The sequence below is a fragment of the Carassius gibelio genome, chromosome A5 (genome assembly GCF_023724105.1).
Source record: "Carassius gibelio isolate Cgi1373 ecotype wild population from Czech Republic chromosome A5, carGib1.2-hapl.c, whole genome shotgun sequence".
Taxonomy (NCBI): domain Eukaryota; kingdom Metazoa; phylum Chordata; class Actinopteri; order Cypriniformes; family Cyprinidae; genus Carassius; species Carassius gibelio.
The window spans coordinates 38932441-38952665 of NC_068375.1; the positions used below are offsets into that span (position 1 = coordinate 38932441).

The 20225-nt window shown below is 34.1% G+C and overlaps 2 protein-coding genes across 2 annotated transcripts in view; one reads left to right on the forward strand and one right to left on the reverse strand.

The window, feature by feature from the left end:
• Window positions 1-1921: 1921 nt before the first annotated feature.
• On the reverse strand, window positions 1922-12451 carry LOC128015011 (cytosolic phospholipase A2 gamma-like). Its single transcript, XM_052598769.1, has 15 exons — window positions 12360-12451; window positions 12055-12080; window positions 10512-10623; window positions 10282-10424; window positions 10001-10199; window positions 5897-6005; window positions 5664-5813; window positions 5060-5125; window positions 4905-4964; window positions 4460-4617; window positions 4042-4189; window positions 3436-3513; window positions 3200-3354; window positions 2163-2328; window positions 1922-2085 (listed from the first exon to the last, which is right to left on the reverse strand). Exons 2-15 carry the CDS (start codon window positions 12078-12080, stop codon window positions 1922-1924), a joined length of 1734 nt encoding a protein of 577 aa, XP_052454729.1. The 5' UTR covers window positions 12360-12451.
• Window positions 12452-18406: 5955 nt separating this feature from the next.
• LOC128015012 (cytosolic phospholipase A2 gamma-like) overlaps window positions 18407-20225 on the forward strand; it is a 32321-nt gene continuing 30502 nt past the window's right edge. The window contains exons 1-2 of the mRNA XM_052598770.1: window positions 18407-18432; window positions 19829-19937. Coding sequence (XP_052454730.1) covers window positions 18407-18432; window positions 19829-19937 — 135 coding nt within the window. The remainder of the gene's footprint in view (window positions 18433-19828; window positions 19938-20225) is intronic.

Genomic DNA, 20225 nt, shown 5'->3' on the forward strand with positions numbered 1-20225 from the left:
ACCGTTCGGTACGACGCTTTCGGTTCGGTACGCGGTACGCATTATGTATACCGAACGGTTCGTTGGAGTAATTAATTATATTTGAAAAAAAAAAAAAAAGAGAGAGAGAGAGAGAAATATAATGATATGCGTTCAACAAGGTAGCCCAATAACCCAAACAACGTAACAGGCAACGCCCCTGACACTCCCGAAGAAGAAAAAAACACCATCTTATATGTTTATGTTAGGCTACTCAGCAGGCGCTCGCTCACTCAGTACGCGCTGAAGGCTCGTTGCAAAATAGCCAATGCGTTTAACAGACTAGAAATGAGAAGATCCTCCAATAACCAACAGGTCTGGTGTTTGGGTGCACTTTGGATTCCCTTTAAGCTATAATGGTGATGGCAAGAGAGTGGTGGATAAAAAAACAACGGTATGTCGCATCTGCAACATGACAGGGTACACCAGCGGGAATAAAAAAAAAAAAAAAAAAAACACCAGCGGGAATATCTGGGATATATGCGTCAGTACTATCTGGGAAAAGACGAAAAAAAGGAGAAACATGCACGCAGCAAACTATCCCTGCAGCATTTAGAAACTATAGCTTACAGGGAATCCAACCCAAACACCAGACCTGTTGGTTATTTTAGGATCTTATATTTCTGGTCTGTTAAATGCATTAGACATTTTGCAACGAGCCTTCAGCGCGTGCTGAGTGAGCGAGCGCCTTAGGGGCCGTTCACATATCGTGCCTAAAAACGCATGGAAAACGCTAAGCGCGTCTTTCTCCTCCTTTCCAAAGCGCTCGGGCAGAAGCGCTCATGAGGCGTCTGTCTTTGCTAAGCAACAATGACGTGCTCTCTCCATGAGACGCGGAAATTTCAGCGAAGGATAAATGGATTTGCAGCTCTAAAAATCGCTTGCAGTAGCTCTGCTACTAAATTTATTTCAAAATTGCAATCCATATACAACTATGATCAGCTGTTCCTTCATCTTGGCTGAGCTCTCAACGTTGTTACGGGAAAGGATGAAGCTGATTGGTTAGTTCTTGTCACATGACCCGCGGTGCGCTTGCGGCATTCTGAAAAGTTGAGATGTTTTTACATTTTGCTGTATCTAAAACGTATCGAACCGAACCGAACCGAACCGTGACATCAGTGTATCGTATCGAACCGAACCGTGAATTTTGTGAACCGTTACACCCCTAATTTGTATGTATCAATACATAGCCGTATATTGTCAATGCATATATTGCTGTATATTGAAAATAGTTTCCAGTATATGGAAATGTATTATTTAATACTGTATATCACATTTTATGTTGCAGTATATTTCACATAGATTTTTGTGATGCCTCATGTTGCCTTTGTTCTTGGTCTAGCTTTAATGCTGTAACCCGCTGTCGGTGAGTCTAGTCTGTTACTGCAAAGTCATGCCTGTTCAAATCAAGTCTTTTTGGATTATGTTTTTATCTTTGTTAAACTGCACTTGGGTTCTCACTTCAACTCATCTTCAGTGGATTTAATGTTACAGTTACATCACATTCAGACTTGAAATTACTAGAAAACATCATGTGTATGGGTGTTTTTATTGAGAGCTTATCAGCTTCGTGAAATAAAGGTATGTAGACCAAACATAAGATGACCATTAAAATTAACAGCTTAACATCGGTTAACAAATAAAATGTGCATGACTATAACTTTTTCATACAATTCTTTTAGCTACTATTTTGGAATACGTGTATAAATGATCTCTCATGAAATGTATCCTCTATTTTAATAAACAGAGCATTTTACATTTTACGGTTACAGTTAGTTTTTTTTTTTGATAGTACATATAAGTCATGTTTAATTAAAAAATGTGTCTATTAAGTGTTACTGGAACATGAATATATAAACAAGCAATTTCAGAGTGCTACATGCCACTGGTATTCAGATTGACATCATTCGTGTCTTTTTTGGTCAATGACTGCTTGAATCTGCTCCAGCAGTTTCTCTCTGTTGTCTGAGATGTTTTTTCCAGCGACCTCCATAAGATCAGTGATCATCTTACGACTGTAAGAACCTTGAAAGGTGGCATATCTGTTCCTCCAGGCCGCAATATTTCCTGAGGAAAGAGTAAAACACTTAAATGAGAACATAGCCAATGTTTCAGTTTTATTGAACTAGACAGTCTGAACTTGCCTTTACAGTTGATCACATTAAACAGAGGGATGTGAATCACGGTTGGAGTGTTTGTGCCTTTGAACACATAGAAGCCCTCTGGGTTCTTTGGGTTTTCTCTGGCACGGTTGACTCCAGGGAAAGGGATTTTTAGTTCCTCACACAGTTTTTGAGTTGTATTCACTGTCTGCAATAGAACAGCATAGCATAGCAGTATCACTTTATTAAAAGGGCTAGAAAAACATTTCATTTGAAGTTTCAATTTATTATTTACTGAAATTGTCAGGTTGGATTGAATAGGAATGCTATCAGATGCTCTCTCCAGGTTCTCTAGGTAAAGGTTTTTTTTTTTTATAAAAGTATTTTAATAACATCAAATACAAGCAAAGAGTCATTAGTAAAACACGCAATAGCTCTAGCAATAAATGCAATATACGAAAGTCATCAGTGTTTTAACTTTTGCAGGTAGATCCAACAGTTGTACTGGTGTCATGATATTGTATTCTAGGCCAATCTAGTTTGGGGTCTCTTTCTCAGCAGACATGGTATCTGTCAGATATCATTAGTATTCAGGTACAAATACTATAATGTGTGTATTAAATATTGATTCACCCTTATTAAATGTGAAGAATTTCAGTCAAGTTTTTTCTTTTGTTTTTAATTGATGTTAAAGGGATACTACCTCCTCAATTTTTCTTTTTTTTCTTTCATTAATCACTTACTCCCATGTCATTCCAAACCGTTTAAAGCTTTGTTTGTCTTCAGAACACAATTTAAGATATTTTGCTGAAAACCTGGAGGCTTGAGACTGTCCCATAGACTGTCAAATAAATATCAGTGCCAAGGTCCAGGAAAGTATGAAAAGCATTGTCAGAATAGTCCAGCTGCCATCTGTGGTTCAACTTTAACGTTATGAAGTGACGAGAATACTTTTTGTACATGAAGAAAACTAAAATAATGACTTCATTCAACAATTCCTCTCTTCTGTGTCTCTCCAAATCTGAGCAGTACACAGGGGTTGTGTCTGGGAGAGTCTCAAGCCTCCCGGTGTATAATACCTTGAAAGGATCGCCATCACTGAAATCCAGGGAAATGATGAGGTCAATGTTTCTTTCTTCTCTCAGCACTGAGAAGTAGGGTGAGTTCAGCAACAGTCCCGCATCTTCATAGTCTCTCGTCTCACCTTCCAGAAGAGCAGCAGGCACTGCTTCGTCTGAGGGAGCACAGCATGAAATTAGTCTGTATATTATATTATTCACATTGAATTTCCAGGTAATAGCAGGTCTGTTCTCACTTTTCATTTTGTGGAGGAAGTTATAATTCCTGCCCCAGATCCACCAAGTCAAACATTTACAAATGCTCCACACAAGATCTGAAATATAAAAATACACAGTGGTTCTTAAATATAGTAAATGGTTCCTAATTTCTGAAGTTTTTGTATATTCTGTATATTGTTTTTTAGTTGACTGTATGATTCTTTGGAGATCATTTTTGATGTAGGGCTCTGTGATTAGTCAAATTTTTTGTTTCAATTACGGCTTTCATTGATTATACATTTTTAATGCAGGGACAGAAATATCACAGCTTTCATTAAAATGATCTTCATTTGTGCTTGGAAGATAAATGAAAGTCAGATTTTCATATTTTGGTTGAACTGACCCTTTAAATATTCCTGATCACTATTTTTAATTAATTAAATAATTGTATTTATTTATTTGGCCATAATCATCTTTAATTCGCAAATGTTATTCTGTGGCATCAGTCTGCTATAACATGTTTTGTTGCAAATTCGAAGCTGTATTGAATCTAAAGCACTTCCTGGTTTATGCATTAATCTGGATAGAAAAAAAAAAAAAAAAGAAGTGCAATACGAATCAACTGTACAGACAATTCAACTTACCAAAAGAATCCGAACTGAATAAACAACTCAAATCCTTTAACACATGCTCAGTGAATTTCTTCACATCAAAATTAGCAGCTTGTTTTTCAGCAAGAGTTTTTTCCCCTGGGATAATCAGGTGATTTGTGCCTCCACCGAGCTCTGCAAATGAGGGAAACATACATTATTGAGGTATATAATTGACTAGTTTGTCCATCTTCTGTTAATTACTATTTTTAATGGCCAAAAAATGTTTTTGCATGTTGCCTTATACAGTTTTTGTTGTTCCATCGATTTTTTTTTTCTTCTTGTTCTTCTACTGAAATGTTGCTGAAGAACCAAAAGACCTTCAATTTGTTAAAACAACTTATTTTTAAAACAATATATATATATATACATTCAAATCTCAAATTAGCTAAAAATAACAAGACATCTCTACATGAATTCTAGCAGACTTTAGGAACATCTCACCTTCCAGTGTGGTTTTGATGGTCTGAACAAGAGCAGAATAATCTTTGCCATTTAAAACCGCGAGATTCACTTCCACAAGATCTATGAGCACCTGGTAACACTTGTATGCAGGTGGGGCTTTTGGTTCTTTTGAAGAAAACACACATTAAACAAACATTAACACACTGCAGAATGTCTTGAATGTAAGTGCTTTACATGCTCAAAATCATAATGTTCAGATATCAGGAGTTTCCTACAAGAACAAGCAAACATACACACCACATTCTCATGATATATATGCAAAAAGTAGTTAAAAAACATATAATTGAACATATATTTTTGTATTATTATTATTATTATTTTCTTATTCTTTAACAAAACATCTTATATAAACTTATCTACAAATAAATGCAGAAATACAAAGAATACGGTACCTTTCATCATTTCCTCAAACGTGTCCGATTCTATTAGAGGTGTTAAATTTTTAAAGAGATCTGGGGGGGGGGGACATCCATTACAATCAGAGTTCACATGATAATCAAATGACTGTCAACTTTAGACAGAACTTAATCTTCAAATGCAGCTTCACCTTTTATTTTTTGCCAGAGGTATTTAAAGATCTCGCTTCGATCAGCTAAAGCACTGCCACACAGAGCTGTAGAAAATACATTTAAAAGTGTTTACAATAAATGAAACCAAAATAAAAAAAAATGGCTATAACATAAGTCTTAATGGATGGTTTGTCACATTTGAGCTCTTAAATTGTTCAGCATAAATTATCTTTTATTTACATTACTGTTTATTGAGAAGTTTTATGTTGAAAAAAAAAAGCTGTTAAAACAGCTTTAAATTATTTTTAACATTTCTAATTTTAATGTTGTCCGCATTGATACAAACATTATAAGTTCAGTGTACATTGATATCACAAATATTGGTAGCACTTTATTTTACAGTCCTGTTCCTCATGTACATACTATGTACTTATTATAGTAATTACAATAACTATGTAATAACTAGGTACTAACCCTGAACCTACCCCTAAACCTAACCCTACCCCACTGTAGTTACCTTGTATTACCAGAACATTCTTAGATAAATACACTGTAAGTACACTATAAGTACATGTTAGTACACGTACTGTAAAAATAAAGTGCAACCCAAATATTAATGAACTCTCTGTGACAGTTTGTTACCTTGCAGGTACAGCATGTCCATTCCATCCTGAGGATTTTTCTTTGAGCCTCTGTCAAACTTGCTGCCGAAGCTGGATGTTTCCACAAACGCTCCAGTGAGAGAATAACCAGCTTCAAGTGGACTGATCTCAAACCAGGGGTCATCTTTGTCTGCAGACGGAAGACTACACCATATAACAGCTGACACGAGCACAATAACACAGTTTATTTCTTTTACACAAACCAACACAGACCTCCTCCTTTCTCCTTCTCTTTTTTGGACTGCGTGTCAATCACTGTGTAGATGGGAAATGGATCTTTACTGAGGTGGTCCCACTGATCTCTGAGTGTGACTTCGTCGATCTGTAGAGAATATATATATTTAATTTTTCATCTCACTGCTGGAAACATCCGAAGATGAAGAAAAACGTTAGCAGTTCTTCTGCTAACACCATCATAAATACAATGCTTTGAGACACATTCATTGTGTGTGTGTGTGTGTGTGTGTTTTGGAAACAGGAATTAAAATGGACAAGCAAAAAGTTCTGAGTGACTTTGTCAAGGGCTGAATAGTGATGGCTAGACAATGGGGTAAGAGTACAAAACAGCTAGTCTTGGGGTTTTACAATTCCTGCTGGCCCAAGACTCGAACTCACAACCTTTCGATTGGGAGTCCGACTCTCTAACCATTAGGCCATGACTTCCCAGCTACTTATAGCTACTCATAGCAAACAATCAGGGTAACATGACACAAACTAACCAATGAACAAACCGAACTGAGAACCATGACAGGCCATAAACCAATAGGTGCGTTCGACTTGAAGCACAGCTACAGACAACGCTTGCAGTTGGAGGCGGAGTTGAAAATGGAGCCGTCATGCCAGACACTTTCTGCTTCCGTTAGAGACACTTAAGCGGTGTTTGCTTACTTTATCATGTTACGACACATGAACCAAAGAACCAATCAGAACATAACACACAGACAAAGGAATAACATGACAGAACAAGGACCAAGACTAAACTCCAAAATAATAGACATGAAAGCAATGAATCAGAAACACGAACCCACATTACAGGTATACGTACAGTGTTTTTATTCAATTTCTGAAGGTAATTTAATCGTTGTATAATTACATCACACATTTTAGGTAATGTAATCTGACTACTTTTTGACTCAAGTTTCAAATGAAAAAAAAATGTTTAATTATTTTACCATTAACACAAGAATAATTTTTTGTATGCAAAGAAAACAAAAATAATGACTTTATTCAACAATTTGTCTCCACCACGTCATCCTGGTGCCACTTTGGATAATATCCACTTAACATAAACAGCATATGCTATTCTGTGTCAGCTGCATCACATGGACACATTGTTTATCTTATTATCTTGCAATCTCAGGGAGTACTTAAAATATATTTATGGCTGACAAAAAGTGTGAGAATCCGTCTTCCCCTTGGACTGCCTGTGTTCCGTTTCTTAGGTTTTGCTCCCCATGTGCTCCCCATGATCCAGCTTCTCCTGTGCTGATTAAGCTAATGTTTTCAGGTGTGTATTGTCTAGTTCCCCTCATTTAGTTCTGCATATAAAGTCTGTTCTGCCCCTTGTTTCCTGTCCAGTGTCTAACGTCAACCCCAGTGCTACGTGTTTGTTCCTTCCACTGAGTGTTTTATTTTGGTTAAATAAAGATTGTTTCTCTTGATACTCTCCATCGTCTCCGAACCCTTTTGTTCCTGCACACTAGCAAACCCTGACAAAACATTTAAACTAAAAACAGTCAGTAAAGACAGATACAACTGCCTGATTGATTTCAACTGCCCTGTGTACCCATAAATACACATGAACTAGACAAAATGACTAGCAGCATTGGCACTACCTTATCTGATACATCAGAAGCTGTTGCCCCCATCAAACTGTAAAAGGTTAGAGAAAAACGTACTGTGCCATGGTACAACAGTATTACCCATTATCTCAAGAAACAAACTCATAGTCTTGAGTGCAAATGGATAAAAGCCCTATCAACAAACTCATAGAAAATAACCAAAACAATTCAAGGTTTTTATTTAGAACAGTGGCTAGATTAACAAATATTCAGATGCCACTTGATCTAAATATTCTCTCACAGTTTAATAGTAATGACTTTATGAATTATTTCAGTGCATCAGTAGATCATGACATTCTCATAGACTGATTACAATCATAGAAAATAAAATATACAGGTATTCAAGGGCAGGCTTTAAGATGGTTTAGTTCCTACCTGTTATATTGCTACAACATTATTTATTTAAATGGGGAGTCATCTCATTTATCACCTGTAAAATATGGAGTGCCACAAGGATCTGTCCTAGGTCCTCTGCTATTTTCAATATAGATGTTGCCCCTTGGTAATATAATTTGAAAATATGGGATTAGTTTCTGCTGTTATGCTGATTATACCTAACTATATATCTCAACAAGACCAGATGAAACTTTAAAATTATCTAAGCTTACAGAGTGTTAAAATGTAAAAGACTTGATGACCAATACTTTTCTCTTATTAAATTCAGATAAGATGTCCAAAAAACATACAAAAGTACACATAATCTCTTGGATTGCAATTTGCAACTAGACGATTGTACTGTTACTTCCTCTACAGTCAAAAATCTGGGTGTAATATTAGACAGCAACTTGTCTTTTAAAAATCATATGTCCCATGTTACAAAAACAGAATTCTTCCATCTTAGAAACATTGCCAAGGTACGAAACGTGTTATCTGTTTCTGATGCAAAAGGCTTGTTAATGTATTCATGACCTCAAGACTGGACTATTGTAATGCCCTGCTATGTGGTTGTCCTGTCTCTTTAACAAACAAGCTACAGATACTGCAAGATGCAGTGGCTAGAGTCCAGGATCATATTACCCCAATTTTACAGTCTCTGTACTGGCTACCTATTAGGTTCAGTATCAGTTACAAATTATTATTACTTACCTATAAGTCCCTAAATGGTTTAGCTCCTGCACGCTACAACCCATCACATAGTACCTAGGATAGCAAAGTCCACTAAAGGAGTTAGAGCTTTTTCGTATTTGGCTCTCAAACTCTGGAATGGACTTCCTGATAACGTTCGGGGTTCAGACACACTCTTTCTGTTTAAATCTAGATTAAAAACACATATTTTTGGACAAGCATTTAAATAATGCATCTCATAATCTTGTACTGCAGTTATATCTGATCAAATGCACATAAGTATTCTTTAGATTGGGTTAAACAAATAAATTTTGCTTGGTTGGATTAGCAGCTATGCTAATTATGTCTCATTTTTGTTTCTCTGTTTTGCCCCGGGATTGACATCCGATGGTAACTATCTCCAGTCTGGATCCAGATCACCTGAAGAAATTATACTGACCCCTCAGAGGACCTGAAACAACATACAGAACTACCAAACTTTGCTTTAAGTTTGATTGCATCATATAATAATTGCTGTTAATAGTTTTCATCATCTGTTTGATTTTGTCTTTAATAGATTTTGTCTTTAATAGATTTTTCCGTACATTTCTGCCATATGTATATTAATTGACAGTCACCACTGATAAGCTACTACTAATTATTGTAGAAACTTAATTTTCTTCAAAGTTGCTTTGCAACAATTTGATCGTAAAAAAAAAGTATAGCGCTAAAAAGAAAAAACTTTATTCCAAAAACATAAATAATCCAATTAATGTGTTCATCAGTAGTTAATGCAATGTTGAAATGTTGAGAAAACACTTCTTAAAATTCAAATGATTTTTGAATTAATAAATTATTAATAATTTATTGCCATTGTGTGAATAATATATAATCATGTTAACAATAAAAATTAACTAGTCTGATCATGAGTATTTAAAAAAAAAACTGTTTAATCTAAAAGTATATTTTTTTTATCTAATTGCGTAATCCAGACTACATTTAATCTGTTACTATTTAGCACTTGATCACACATGAACATCACCACAAAATCGCAATTACAAGTGGGAGACTCAAAATTTTCTAAGGACAGACATGACTAAAGTGAGACTTACTGAGACTTCAGTAATAATAGGCCTGCTACAGTAATATGGTTGAAGAGTTTGTCTTGTTTCTAGAATGAATTATGTCCACATAATTATTAATTGGAGAAAATCTATAATGACTGTACGTTATTCCTTAAAATGTTTGTCTTATTAAAAATTGTTTGTTTTTCTTGTTTCCAAACCACTTGCTAGGAACTGAATTACAGTATGTTTACAGTTTATGTGTTTCAAGTTCCTCGGCATTGCATGATCAACAAATTATACAGCACTTTAAGACTGACTGTAATTACTGTATATCATGCAGGGATGTGTTGTGAATATTTACAGACCTCCTTCACATATTCTGTGATGGCCATCGCTGCCCAGACGTCAGTCAAGCTGAAAAAGTCTTTCTTGTAATATTTCTTCAGTTTGTCAAATGCGTCTCCCCAGCTGACTGCAGGACCGCTGAGTCTCTCAATGATTTTGTCCTTCACAGTCTCTAGTTTGGTGGACCAGTCTGGTTCTTGGTATAAAGAGGCCATGCACCTTCAGAGAAGAACATACTGCTCTCAGTTTTAACATTCAACCCAATTCAATCTCTGTGTTTGTGGTTTCTCAGGGTTTGTACCAGGTGGATCCAGAGACTCCGCTCAGATAAAGGATGCAGTCCAGAAGACCCGCTTTATCAAGCTGATCCAGGGATCCCAGCAAACCCACCATGGCTCTTTGTCCTCCTCCAGAACCCAGTAATGCAATGTTTGGCACTTCATCCTGAAATACACACGCTTGATCAGCTACAAAAAGATTTGTAGGAAATTTAAAGAAACAATAGCAGGCAGATATATGAAGAGGTTTTACCTGACTGCAGTGTATATTGAGTTTCTGCAGGCTTTGAAAAACAGTTTCTCTCCTTCTGGCTACAAACTCCTCTTCATCTGTATGTAGAGAATGTGCGATTCTCACTTCACTGCTGCATAAAGACAGACAAACAGATCAGTGCTGAATTTAATATCACTTACTATTTTAGGACCACAACCACCAGATTGAGGGGGGCAAATCCCCCTTAATAATGAAAAAGTAATTGTGACTTTTTACCTGTCTATCTCACATCTATGCAACTGTAAAAATACAGTCAGTTTTTATTCCCTCAGAATCTGACATTATATCTCAAGAGACATGATTTTATATCTCACAATTCTGAGAGAATACGTCAGAATTTCAAAATATAAACACACAATTGTCAGAAAAAAAAGGTCAGAATTCGGGAAAAACTTGGGGAAAAATCTGACAAATAAAAGTGAGATTTGCGAATTTATATCTCACAATCCTGAGAAAAAAATTCTGAATTGCAAGATGTAAACTCACTATTTTGTTTTAATTTCTTTTAATAAAAGAATCTTTTTTTAGAAAAAAGTAAGAACTGTGAGATAAAAATTCATAATTACATTTTAATTTTTTATAAAAATAATGGTTTTCATATACAGTAGGCCTACGGGATGCTCATTTAGTGCGGACATGCAAGCGGTTGCTGTTTAGGTGTTAATTATGATGACAACCTCCTGCATGTCTGCGCTGAATGTGCTTCTTGTGTTTCCTGCTTGTAGCAAATTAAAATATCATGCATCTGAAGCTGTAAATAAATCCTGAGCAACAGTGTGTATTAAATGTTTATTGTTTTAAATGCCGCTAATTTATGAGAATGACCCAGTTAGAGGATGCAAGAGCAGTTACTTTTGTGGTTGATATGATCCTTAGCTTTAAATGTATAATTTCCTTTTTGTAATTGGCTTAAAAAAGTTTCAATGGCATTTTCATTTGATCATTTGCCTGGCACTGCTGTGTGACGTTCCAAAAGCGCCTCCTACTGGTGGAGAATGAATGTGCATTTTCAATTATCCAGTCTGCAGTTTTTGTTTGGACCAATGCAAAAATCAGCAGAACCCCATTTTACCAAGTACGATATGTTCCTGGATCAACATCTTTGTTGACCCTGGAACAACTTTGTGATTAACCAGTCATACTTGCAGAACTAGTTTATAGTTTGTGGGAAGTTTACGCTTACAATCAGTCTCTGTTGCTTGTACATCACTTCTTCTTATATTAAGGAAAACTAATGGTTAACGTTAGGTTTAGTTGTAGAGATATGGTCAAGACTACATTTCTTGGATTAAAATGTTGTTCTAGGCTCCCAGTTCACGAAATACATCCCATGTTATGGACTTGTGCTATTTAATATATTTTTGATTTTAGATTTAAATACAACTAACTAAAGTTTATTTTGAAGTCATTAACAGAATGATCGAGTTTGTAATAGACATTATGTAGGTTATGCAGGGCAGTATTTATATATAATAAAGTGCACAGCTTCCATCGTACTAGAAATCTGAGCAGGGTTACGCACCTTTCCTGAAGTTTGGATGCACTCATCTGTAAAACAATAGAGTTAACATTTAAGTAAAAATCTATCATTCAAATATTATTAGGGAAAAACTTTTATAAACTCTTAAAATATTACTTACACAAGTCATACTCCAAATGTTAATTATTAGGGCACTGTTTTAGTATAGTCTTTTGCTTGCAGGTAATTGGTATTGGTCAAGTTTTAATTTGAATTAAATTAATTTATATTATTGTTGTCACTCTAAATAAAATGACATTAAGCTTTTTAGTTGCTCTGTTATAAAAGCTTTAAAAACATATACTCACCGTTTTTGTGTAGTCTTCTGCGTTTCAGTGATAACAACAGCAGTTTGTCTCTCGAATCGGACGTTAGATCTTTCATAGGCTCTGGATCATCATGGGGGGTGGAGGGGATGAACATGGATGAAAAACAAAAAACTGATAATAAGACGATGGGAGGAGTGAAAAATCATGTGGGGACTTGTTGTGAAATGTTGCACGTTAGACTTGCACGGATTAAATAACATTTAATCCATAATTGCATTTATCTAAAAGTCATGACTGGAGATTATAATTTACAAAACAACTTTTATTGCCCACAGTTTCATTTTGATTTAACATATTTCAGCTTTTGTCCTCAGGTCACATTAAAGGGGTTAGTTCACCCAAAAGTGAAAATTCTGCCATTAATTACTCACCCTCATGTTGTTTCAAACTCGTAAGATCTTTGTTAATTTTCTGAACACAAATTAAGATAACTTTGGTGGAATCTGAGAGCTGTCTAACCTTGCATAGACAAGTCCAGGTCCAGAAATCTAACAAGGAGATCTGTAAAATAATCCATGTGACATCAATGGTTCATCCACAATTACACACAGCTATGAGAATACTTTTAGTGCACAAAAGAAAAATACTGTAACAAATTTATTCAACAATTTGTCTCCTCTCCATCATCCTGGTCAATTCATATGAAAAATGTAACTTTAAAATGTAATTCTTAACAACCAGCCGAGGGTTGTGACACTAAAATAATAATAATAGTAATAATACTATTAATAAAATAATACTTACTAAAGTATACTAAAGTATTATAATACTTACTAAAATAATAATACTTGAATTAAACATTGTGAAATAAAATATATTACAAAAAGTCTATTTATTTATCATTTTAGCTGACAACATTTCTTATTTTAATATATGTCTCTGACATTTCTCATTTTGAATTAGTTTAAATTTAAAAGAGTAAACTAAAACTGCAATAAGAAATTATAGAACTATAAAAAACGTTAAAAGTTAAAATGGAAAATATACAAATTAAATCTAATTTAGAATGTAAATAAAAAACTACTGCCCAGTGATACAGTGAGTGTAACACATTTTGGTGCAACATTTTGATAATCTTGTATTTATTTGCTACAAATTAAAGTCCTTTTTTTTTTTTCAAAACATACTTCTATGTGCTGTTTCCTATAGTGAGATATATAATGCTAACATGTTTATTTCTGCATGTTACAACAGGTTATTTCTGCAGAGCTACAGCATTCCTCTCGACCACACATTATCTCACATAATACTTACACTTTCACTTCATGATTGTGTGATAACATTATTTCATTTACAGTAGCCTGCCTTGTGCAGTGTGTGTGATAAATGCAGTGAAGTTTTCTGACATGTTAAGAGGAAGGTCAAGACCAGATTAAACCAGCACAATTTTAATGTAGTAGTCTAGAATTGGAAAATATCTGTATTAGTTCAAATGTATATGCTTAGCCAAAAAAACTGTATTTGAAAATGTATGAGGTTTTTGTCACTTTAACACATACCAACCAGCATTTGCTGTCAATTTAAAAAGGTCTTACTAAATGTTTTGTTTGTGTTTTATTGACATTCGATTAATTAATAAAATACTAAAGCCTTAAATAATAGATTTTAAAATACACCCCCCCCCCCCTGATTTTGATATTTTTTCTGGGTATGGTAAAATGTGGTTAAAAATTATGTAAAAGCAATGTATGTCTTGCCCTCTATATTTTTTGACCACGTCTCTGTTTTCTGAGATGCACATTAAACATTAAACACATAAAACAGTAATTTAATTTATCTTTTAATTATTGAAAATTAACTTAACTAAACAAAGGGGATTTACTTGTAAAAAATAAAACATGGAGGAAATGTTGTGTGATTAAACCTTATTCTGATCCGTGCTGGTCGCTGAGGAAATACATCAACTTTGCACTGTGGATTGCTGGATCGGATTTCACTGTGGAGGACGCGGACTCCAGCCCAGGCCAACGTAAAATACATTTCATTACACGAAATACACAAAAACTATAAAATAAATTTTTGGGAGCGGTGTTGTGAATTTTGTAAGATGTAGAGAATAAGAAAATAAGAATAATTTATGTAAGAAACAATGTAAGAAAATAGAGTATAATATAGGAAATACATTACTATATAGAAAATAAAATATAATGTAGAATTTTAATATTATTGTAACGGGGCTGATGGGATGAGAGACGTGTGGATCCATTTGCAAGCTTTTTATTCATAAGAGATGTGGTCATAAGAGGCATGGGTCAAACAGTGGCAAGCAGATACATAACAGGCAAGACATAAAGTATTCCTAGGACAAGCCTTGGTTCAATGATCGGTGAACAATATACAGAGGGCTAGATACAAGGGGAAATCCAATAACAAGAGCAATAGACATGGTCAGGTGCAAACACAGTCCGAAACAGAAAGGCAAAGGGTTAATCCAAGATAAACAGGCAATAATCAGAAAACATGGAATGGCTCGGTAAAGCAGCTAACACTACGAGAGTGAAACATGCAAAACAAAACTCTGTAACTTCAGCAGAATCTGGGTGGATGTTATATAGTGTGTGCAATAGCTTTCAGGTGAGCATGTGATTGGTTACAGCACTTTGAAATCAGTGCAATAGATGATTGGAAAAGTAGAGTAGTCTAGGGTATAGTGGAACAGTCTTTGTAGTGAGAGACCATGTAGTGTGTGGGTGACTTCAGGTGGTGAGTGAACGGAAGTTAGTAGACTGTAATCGTGACAATTATATAACATGATGTGTATATAGATTTACAGATGTTTCTGTAAAAATAAAATTGCACTCTCACTATTGTTTCATTAATTTTCACAATGGTGTATTTATACCTATCACCAACAAAAAAAAAAACATCTTTCTGTGTGTGTGTGTGTGTGTGTGTGTGCACGCGTGTGTGTGTGTGTAAATAATTAAACATTTTCTCATTTCATACATTTTTTAAAAGTGATTTCATTATACTGTCAAATGTCATTGGTTTTTTGTACAGATGGACACTGTTGGATGGACTTTGATGTAGCGCCATCTTTTTGCCTCTGTGAAAGTGGGAGGAGCTTATGCCAAAAGTAGGCAGAGACCTTCAAGTCAGTGGGGTTACGATTAGGGGTGGGGTTAGATATGGACCTTCTCTTGAACCCATTTGAATCACATGCACTTGGAGATGTAGCAACACCTGTGTGAGATAAAATGTAGAAAGGCTTTTTACATGTACAATTTACGCTTTGAGGCAATTGTTAATTTAATGTCAATAATATAAAATTGTGACATTTATTATAGACCTTTTATGAATTAACAGGTTATTCAGTTTAGTACATGTTCTGTTACATAAATCTGTGTGATTGTGGAAACAGGAAGGTACCTTTTTTTATTTGGCATTTCCTCATTGAACTTTGATCTTAAAGTGTTTGGGCTGCATTAAAACTTTATTGCATTTAATAAGAATAGCCTTTGTGTTAAAAGTAGCAATCGTGTAATCATAAACACTGGTAATCGTAAAATTATTACAACTATTTAACTCAAACTTTTATACTACAAATAATGATTAACAGAATTACAAATGCTGGGTTAATATACAATCCATGAGTTTATTATGTGTGAGTTCCAAGGAAACTGATTTAATTGCTGATATGCATTTCAAAAAAGACTTTTACCACCAAATTAAAACCTTCACATACACTGAGACTCTTCTGATAAATCAACATCAAAACAGGCAAGTCAAATAATCAGCGCCTGTTTAAAATATTACATACACACCCTTCTATGGCTAAGCAGATACATTTTCCCTATAGTGCATATTTTCCCAATTCTAGACTACATTAAAAGTGCACTGGTTTAATCTAGTCTTTTTCACTGTTCCTCTCTCTCTCTCTGGACGTTCCACACCAAGTTTCAATGTGAATATTCAAAGTGACCTTCCTCTTAATATTTCAGAAAGCTTCACTGCATTAATCAGACACACTACATAAGGCAAGCTATAATAAGAGAAAAAAATCCCAATAAAATACCATAATAATCCCAAAGTAATACCATAAAAGCAGGATGTGAGAGTGAGAACATAAGTAAAGCAGTATTATAATGCAAACGTTGTTTTTTGTTTTATTTTTTATCCAGTGCAGATGATGGATGATACCGAACAGATTGTGTACTTTATCACTGTAATAGTAAAACAAATCAAATGCTAAATATATATTTAAAAAAAAAAACACATATACTATTTGATACAAATGTTGCATTATTTAACCAGTTTTAAAGTTTCACTACAAATTGTTATGTAGTGCATTTTGTCTACTAAATGTATTATTTTGAGAAAAAAAAGGATTAAGAATGTTTATATTGCAGTTCATGTTTGTAAAAAAAGCACACAAAAAAATACAAAACGGATTTCACTTTGTTATTAAAACTGTTTTTGAATGATTGAGCAAACAATTAGGAATGGCTTAGAATAATCATAATAACAATTTTTATTATGGCATAACAGATAGATTGTTGCAAAGTTATTAAATGACACATTTTAGGGAGTTTCCAGGTAAAATAAGAATATTATAAAAATGCTTAACTTTGATTATAGCCTACCTCAGGTAAATCATTAGGACGATAACTAACCATGACACAATCTATAAATTATTTTCCATATTAACAATAATAATAAAAACAACAAAACACTAAGCATAATGTCAAATTTGTGAAAATCTTTTTTGTTTCAGTGACAGCGCACTAATATTTTTAGTCAGTCAGTGGCATTTTTGAGTTGTGTACGATCCAGCAGACCAACAACATTTTACTGGACTTTTCGCATTTGTTTGTATCCTGAGTATGTGCTGATGAATTCTGGCAGAAGATACAAGGTTCCATTATGTAGGAATAATCAAGATAAATATGAATTTGTGCCATTCTCTGTCAAATTAATTATCCAATTAGGTCAGGATGTGTAAAAGGGAAGATAAAGAAAAATTGTTAGAAGTTATCTCAGATTACTGAGGGGTGTTGTTAAGTAATTAATTATTTACATGGTACTGTTTTTATGATGTAGGATTGTATGTTATCTGTTTTTTGTGTGCTGATTTGCACCAGTTCTCTTTATTTCTCCTAAGGGAGAATAAATACCACCTTGACCTTAACATTTACCTCATTTTCACATGAAGTTTTTTCATCCCACTCCTACCTCCAGTTACAAAGAAATTCCATGGAAGAACTTTTGTTTTTCTGTTGTCTGAAGTCCACATTCAACATCTCCACCCCTCATTTAGAATACTATAAAAGAGATAATATATTTCTGAGCAGAGGATCTGAGCATCTTCTGAGAGAATTTTCAAGACTAGACAACAATAGTGAGTATATGTTTTAAAGCTTCAACAACAGGCAATTAAAAGTCGTTGGTTTTGGTTTCTTCTTTTGTCCTCATTTGTAAGTTGCTCTGGATAAAAGCGACTTCTAAATGACTAAATGTAAATTTAATGTATTGTTCAATAATGAGCTTTAATTTCTAAATAAAACTGGGTCAATACCAATAACTTACACAATTTACAAAATGGTTAGTTCTAGTCCTTGATTCTGATTAGCTGAGCTAATTATTCTACAAACCGTCTTTATTTTTGCATCTGTGTATTGCTTGGCATCCAATTTGTGGCAACCACAACAGTTTCTGGGCAACTACATTGTTTGGTGGAAGAATAATGTTTTTTTATATATATATCTTTACATTTTATTTGCTTTGTTTTGTTTTGTAAAATCTTGCTACATATATGGAACAACTGTTTTATGAATGCAATAACCCCCGGTTTACAGTGAATTTGTAACAGCAAAGGGGGTTTTAACAATATCCCTTAGCTGTTATAAATTCACTGAAAACCAGCTTCTTGGGGATTATTGCTTTAGTTTTTAGTTAAGTCTAGAACTACCACTTTTAGCTACTTGCATAAAAAAAAAACAAAAAAAAAACAAACAAAAACAAAAAAAACACTGGTTTAATAATTTAGGTAGCATTGTGTAACTTGAATGTTGACTCTTGTTTTACAGATGAGTTCATCCAAACTCCAGGAAAGGTCTGTAATCCTGCTCAGATTCCAGCAAAGATAAACTCTGTGCACGTCATTATAATTATTCAACCCCCTTGAGCTGCAAGATATTTTGCTGCTGCCTGCAAAGTTTTATGAAAACAATTTAAGCAAAGCATCAGTAAACTATTTGAAAAAGCTTTTTAACACACATTTGATTTATACTGTGAACATACAGCTAATGAAAAATGAAAAAAAAAAATCTAACTGGCTCTAAACATTCATGTACAGAATTACTCAACCACCAAAAGTCAAATAAACACTGCTTGTAAGAGATTAGAAGCTTCTGATAATCTTTGGTTTACACATTGCTACCAAATATTTTCAATAAATTTAAATTCTAAGATGGATCCCTGAAGTAAGCATAAGTAGATTTGGACGTCGTTTTTTTGTGTGTGTGTAGTTAGGGAAGGCTGTCCTGCAAGATAGTCCATTGATCATCAAGCTTCAGTCTCTGCACTGAAAAATTAATTAATTAATTAAAAATAAAATAAAATAAAAAATTCACAATTCTTGCCAAAATAGCCTGATACTCAAAATCCAGAATGTTCTTAATGCTTAATTGTGCTTTAACACAATTTTGTACCACACTGTACAAATAAGCAACTTAAAAACAGCCATTTTGAACAGACTAATAATTATGACATAGCTGTATTACAAAAAAAAATAAATAAATAAAAATAATAATAATAATAAATCTCAAACCTCAAAACCATTATGTTATTAATATATATATTTACATTATCACTTTTAATTTGCTAGTAAACTGTTATAGATGCAATTGAAATAAATAAATAAATATCTGAATCTTTAGAAAAGATTACATTTGTAAATTATTATGGTCTTGTAATGAATAATCCACTGAGACGAGCGTTGTGATGAACCCAAGTGCAGTTTATTTAACATTAAGACAAAACAAAATCCCAAAAAGTCTTCACCAGGCTTGAATAGACTTGACAAAACCAGACTAGACTCACAGACAGCAGGTTACAACATTAATACACAACAAAGAACGATGGGAATATGAGAGCTATATATATATAGAACAAAAGGGGTCACATGACACAAACCAACCGATAAGGAAACAAGAACCAAAGGACCATCAGAACATAACACAGACAAGGGACCATATGACAGGGTAGGAAAACACAAGACAGGAACATGAAAACTTAAACCAGAAACAAAACCCAAAATAGACCTTACAGGTTTCCAGGGGGTTGAATAATTTCAATTGTACATAAATCCTACATAGACACAGTCAATGTCTATTACAAACTGGATCATTCTGCGATCTGTTCATAATTAAGTTAACTCTATTCAAATCTAATATTAAAAAAATATATCTGAAATATTAGTATGTCTGTCTATATCTCCATTGGAGCAGTGAGGTGAGAATCGCACACTCTCTACATATGAAGGAGGAGGAGTTTGTTGTCAAAAGGAGAAAAAAAGTTTTTCACAGCCTGAAGAAACTCCAAATAGACTGCAGTCAGGTAAACATCTTACTTCATATGTTTAGTATCAGCAGTGTAACATACCGACATTTTTTGGTAGAGGTCTTTCGGTTCTGTACGCATAACCTGTTAATTATTTAATATAAGCATATGTTTAAATAAATCTGTCATGAAACCAAGTTATGACAGCCATTGTGTAAATGATTATTATTAAACAACCGGAGTAGAATATAAACATAATTTTGTACTTACGCTTTGGATAAAAGCATCTGCTAAATGAATAAATTTAAATGTACTTACACATTTTTCTAAAAATTGCCTTACATT

Bases quoted from the DNA above. Each gene is read 5' to 3' on its own strand.
- LOC128015011 (XM_052598769.1), bottom strand. From the start codon at position 12,080: ATGAGTGCATCCAAACTTCAGGAAAG. The intron at 5,814-5,896 runs GTCTGTGTTGGT...TTCCGTCTGCAG, and splicing joins AGAGAAGGAGAAAGGAGGAG to ACAAAGATGACCCCTGGTTT. The intron at 2,086-2,162 runs GCAAGTTCAGAC...CTCTTTCCTCAG, and splicing joins TAATGTGATCAACTGTAAAG to GAAATATTGCGGCCTGGAGG.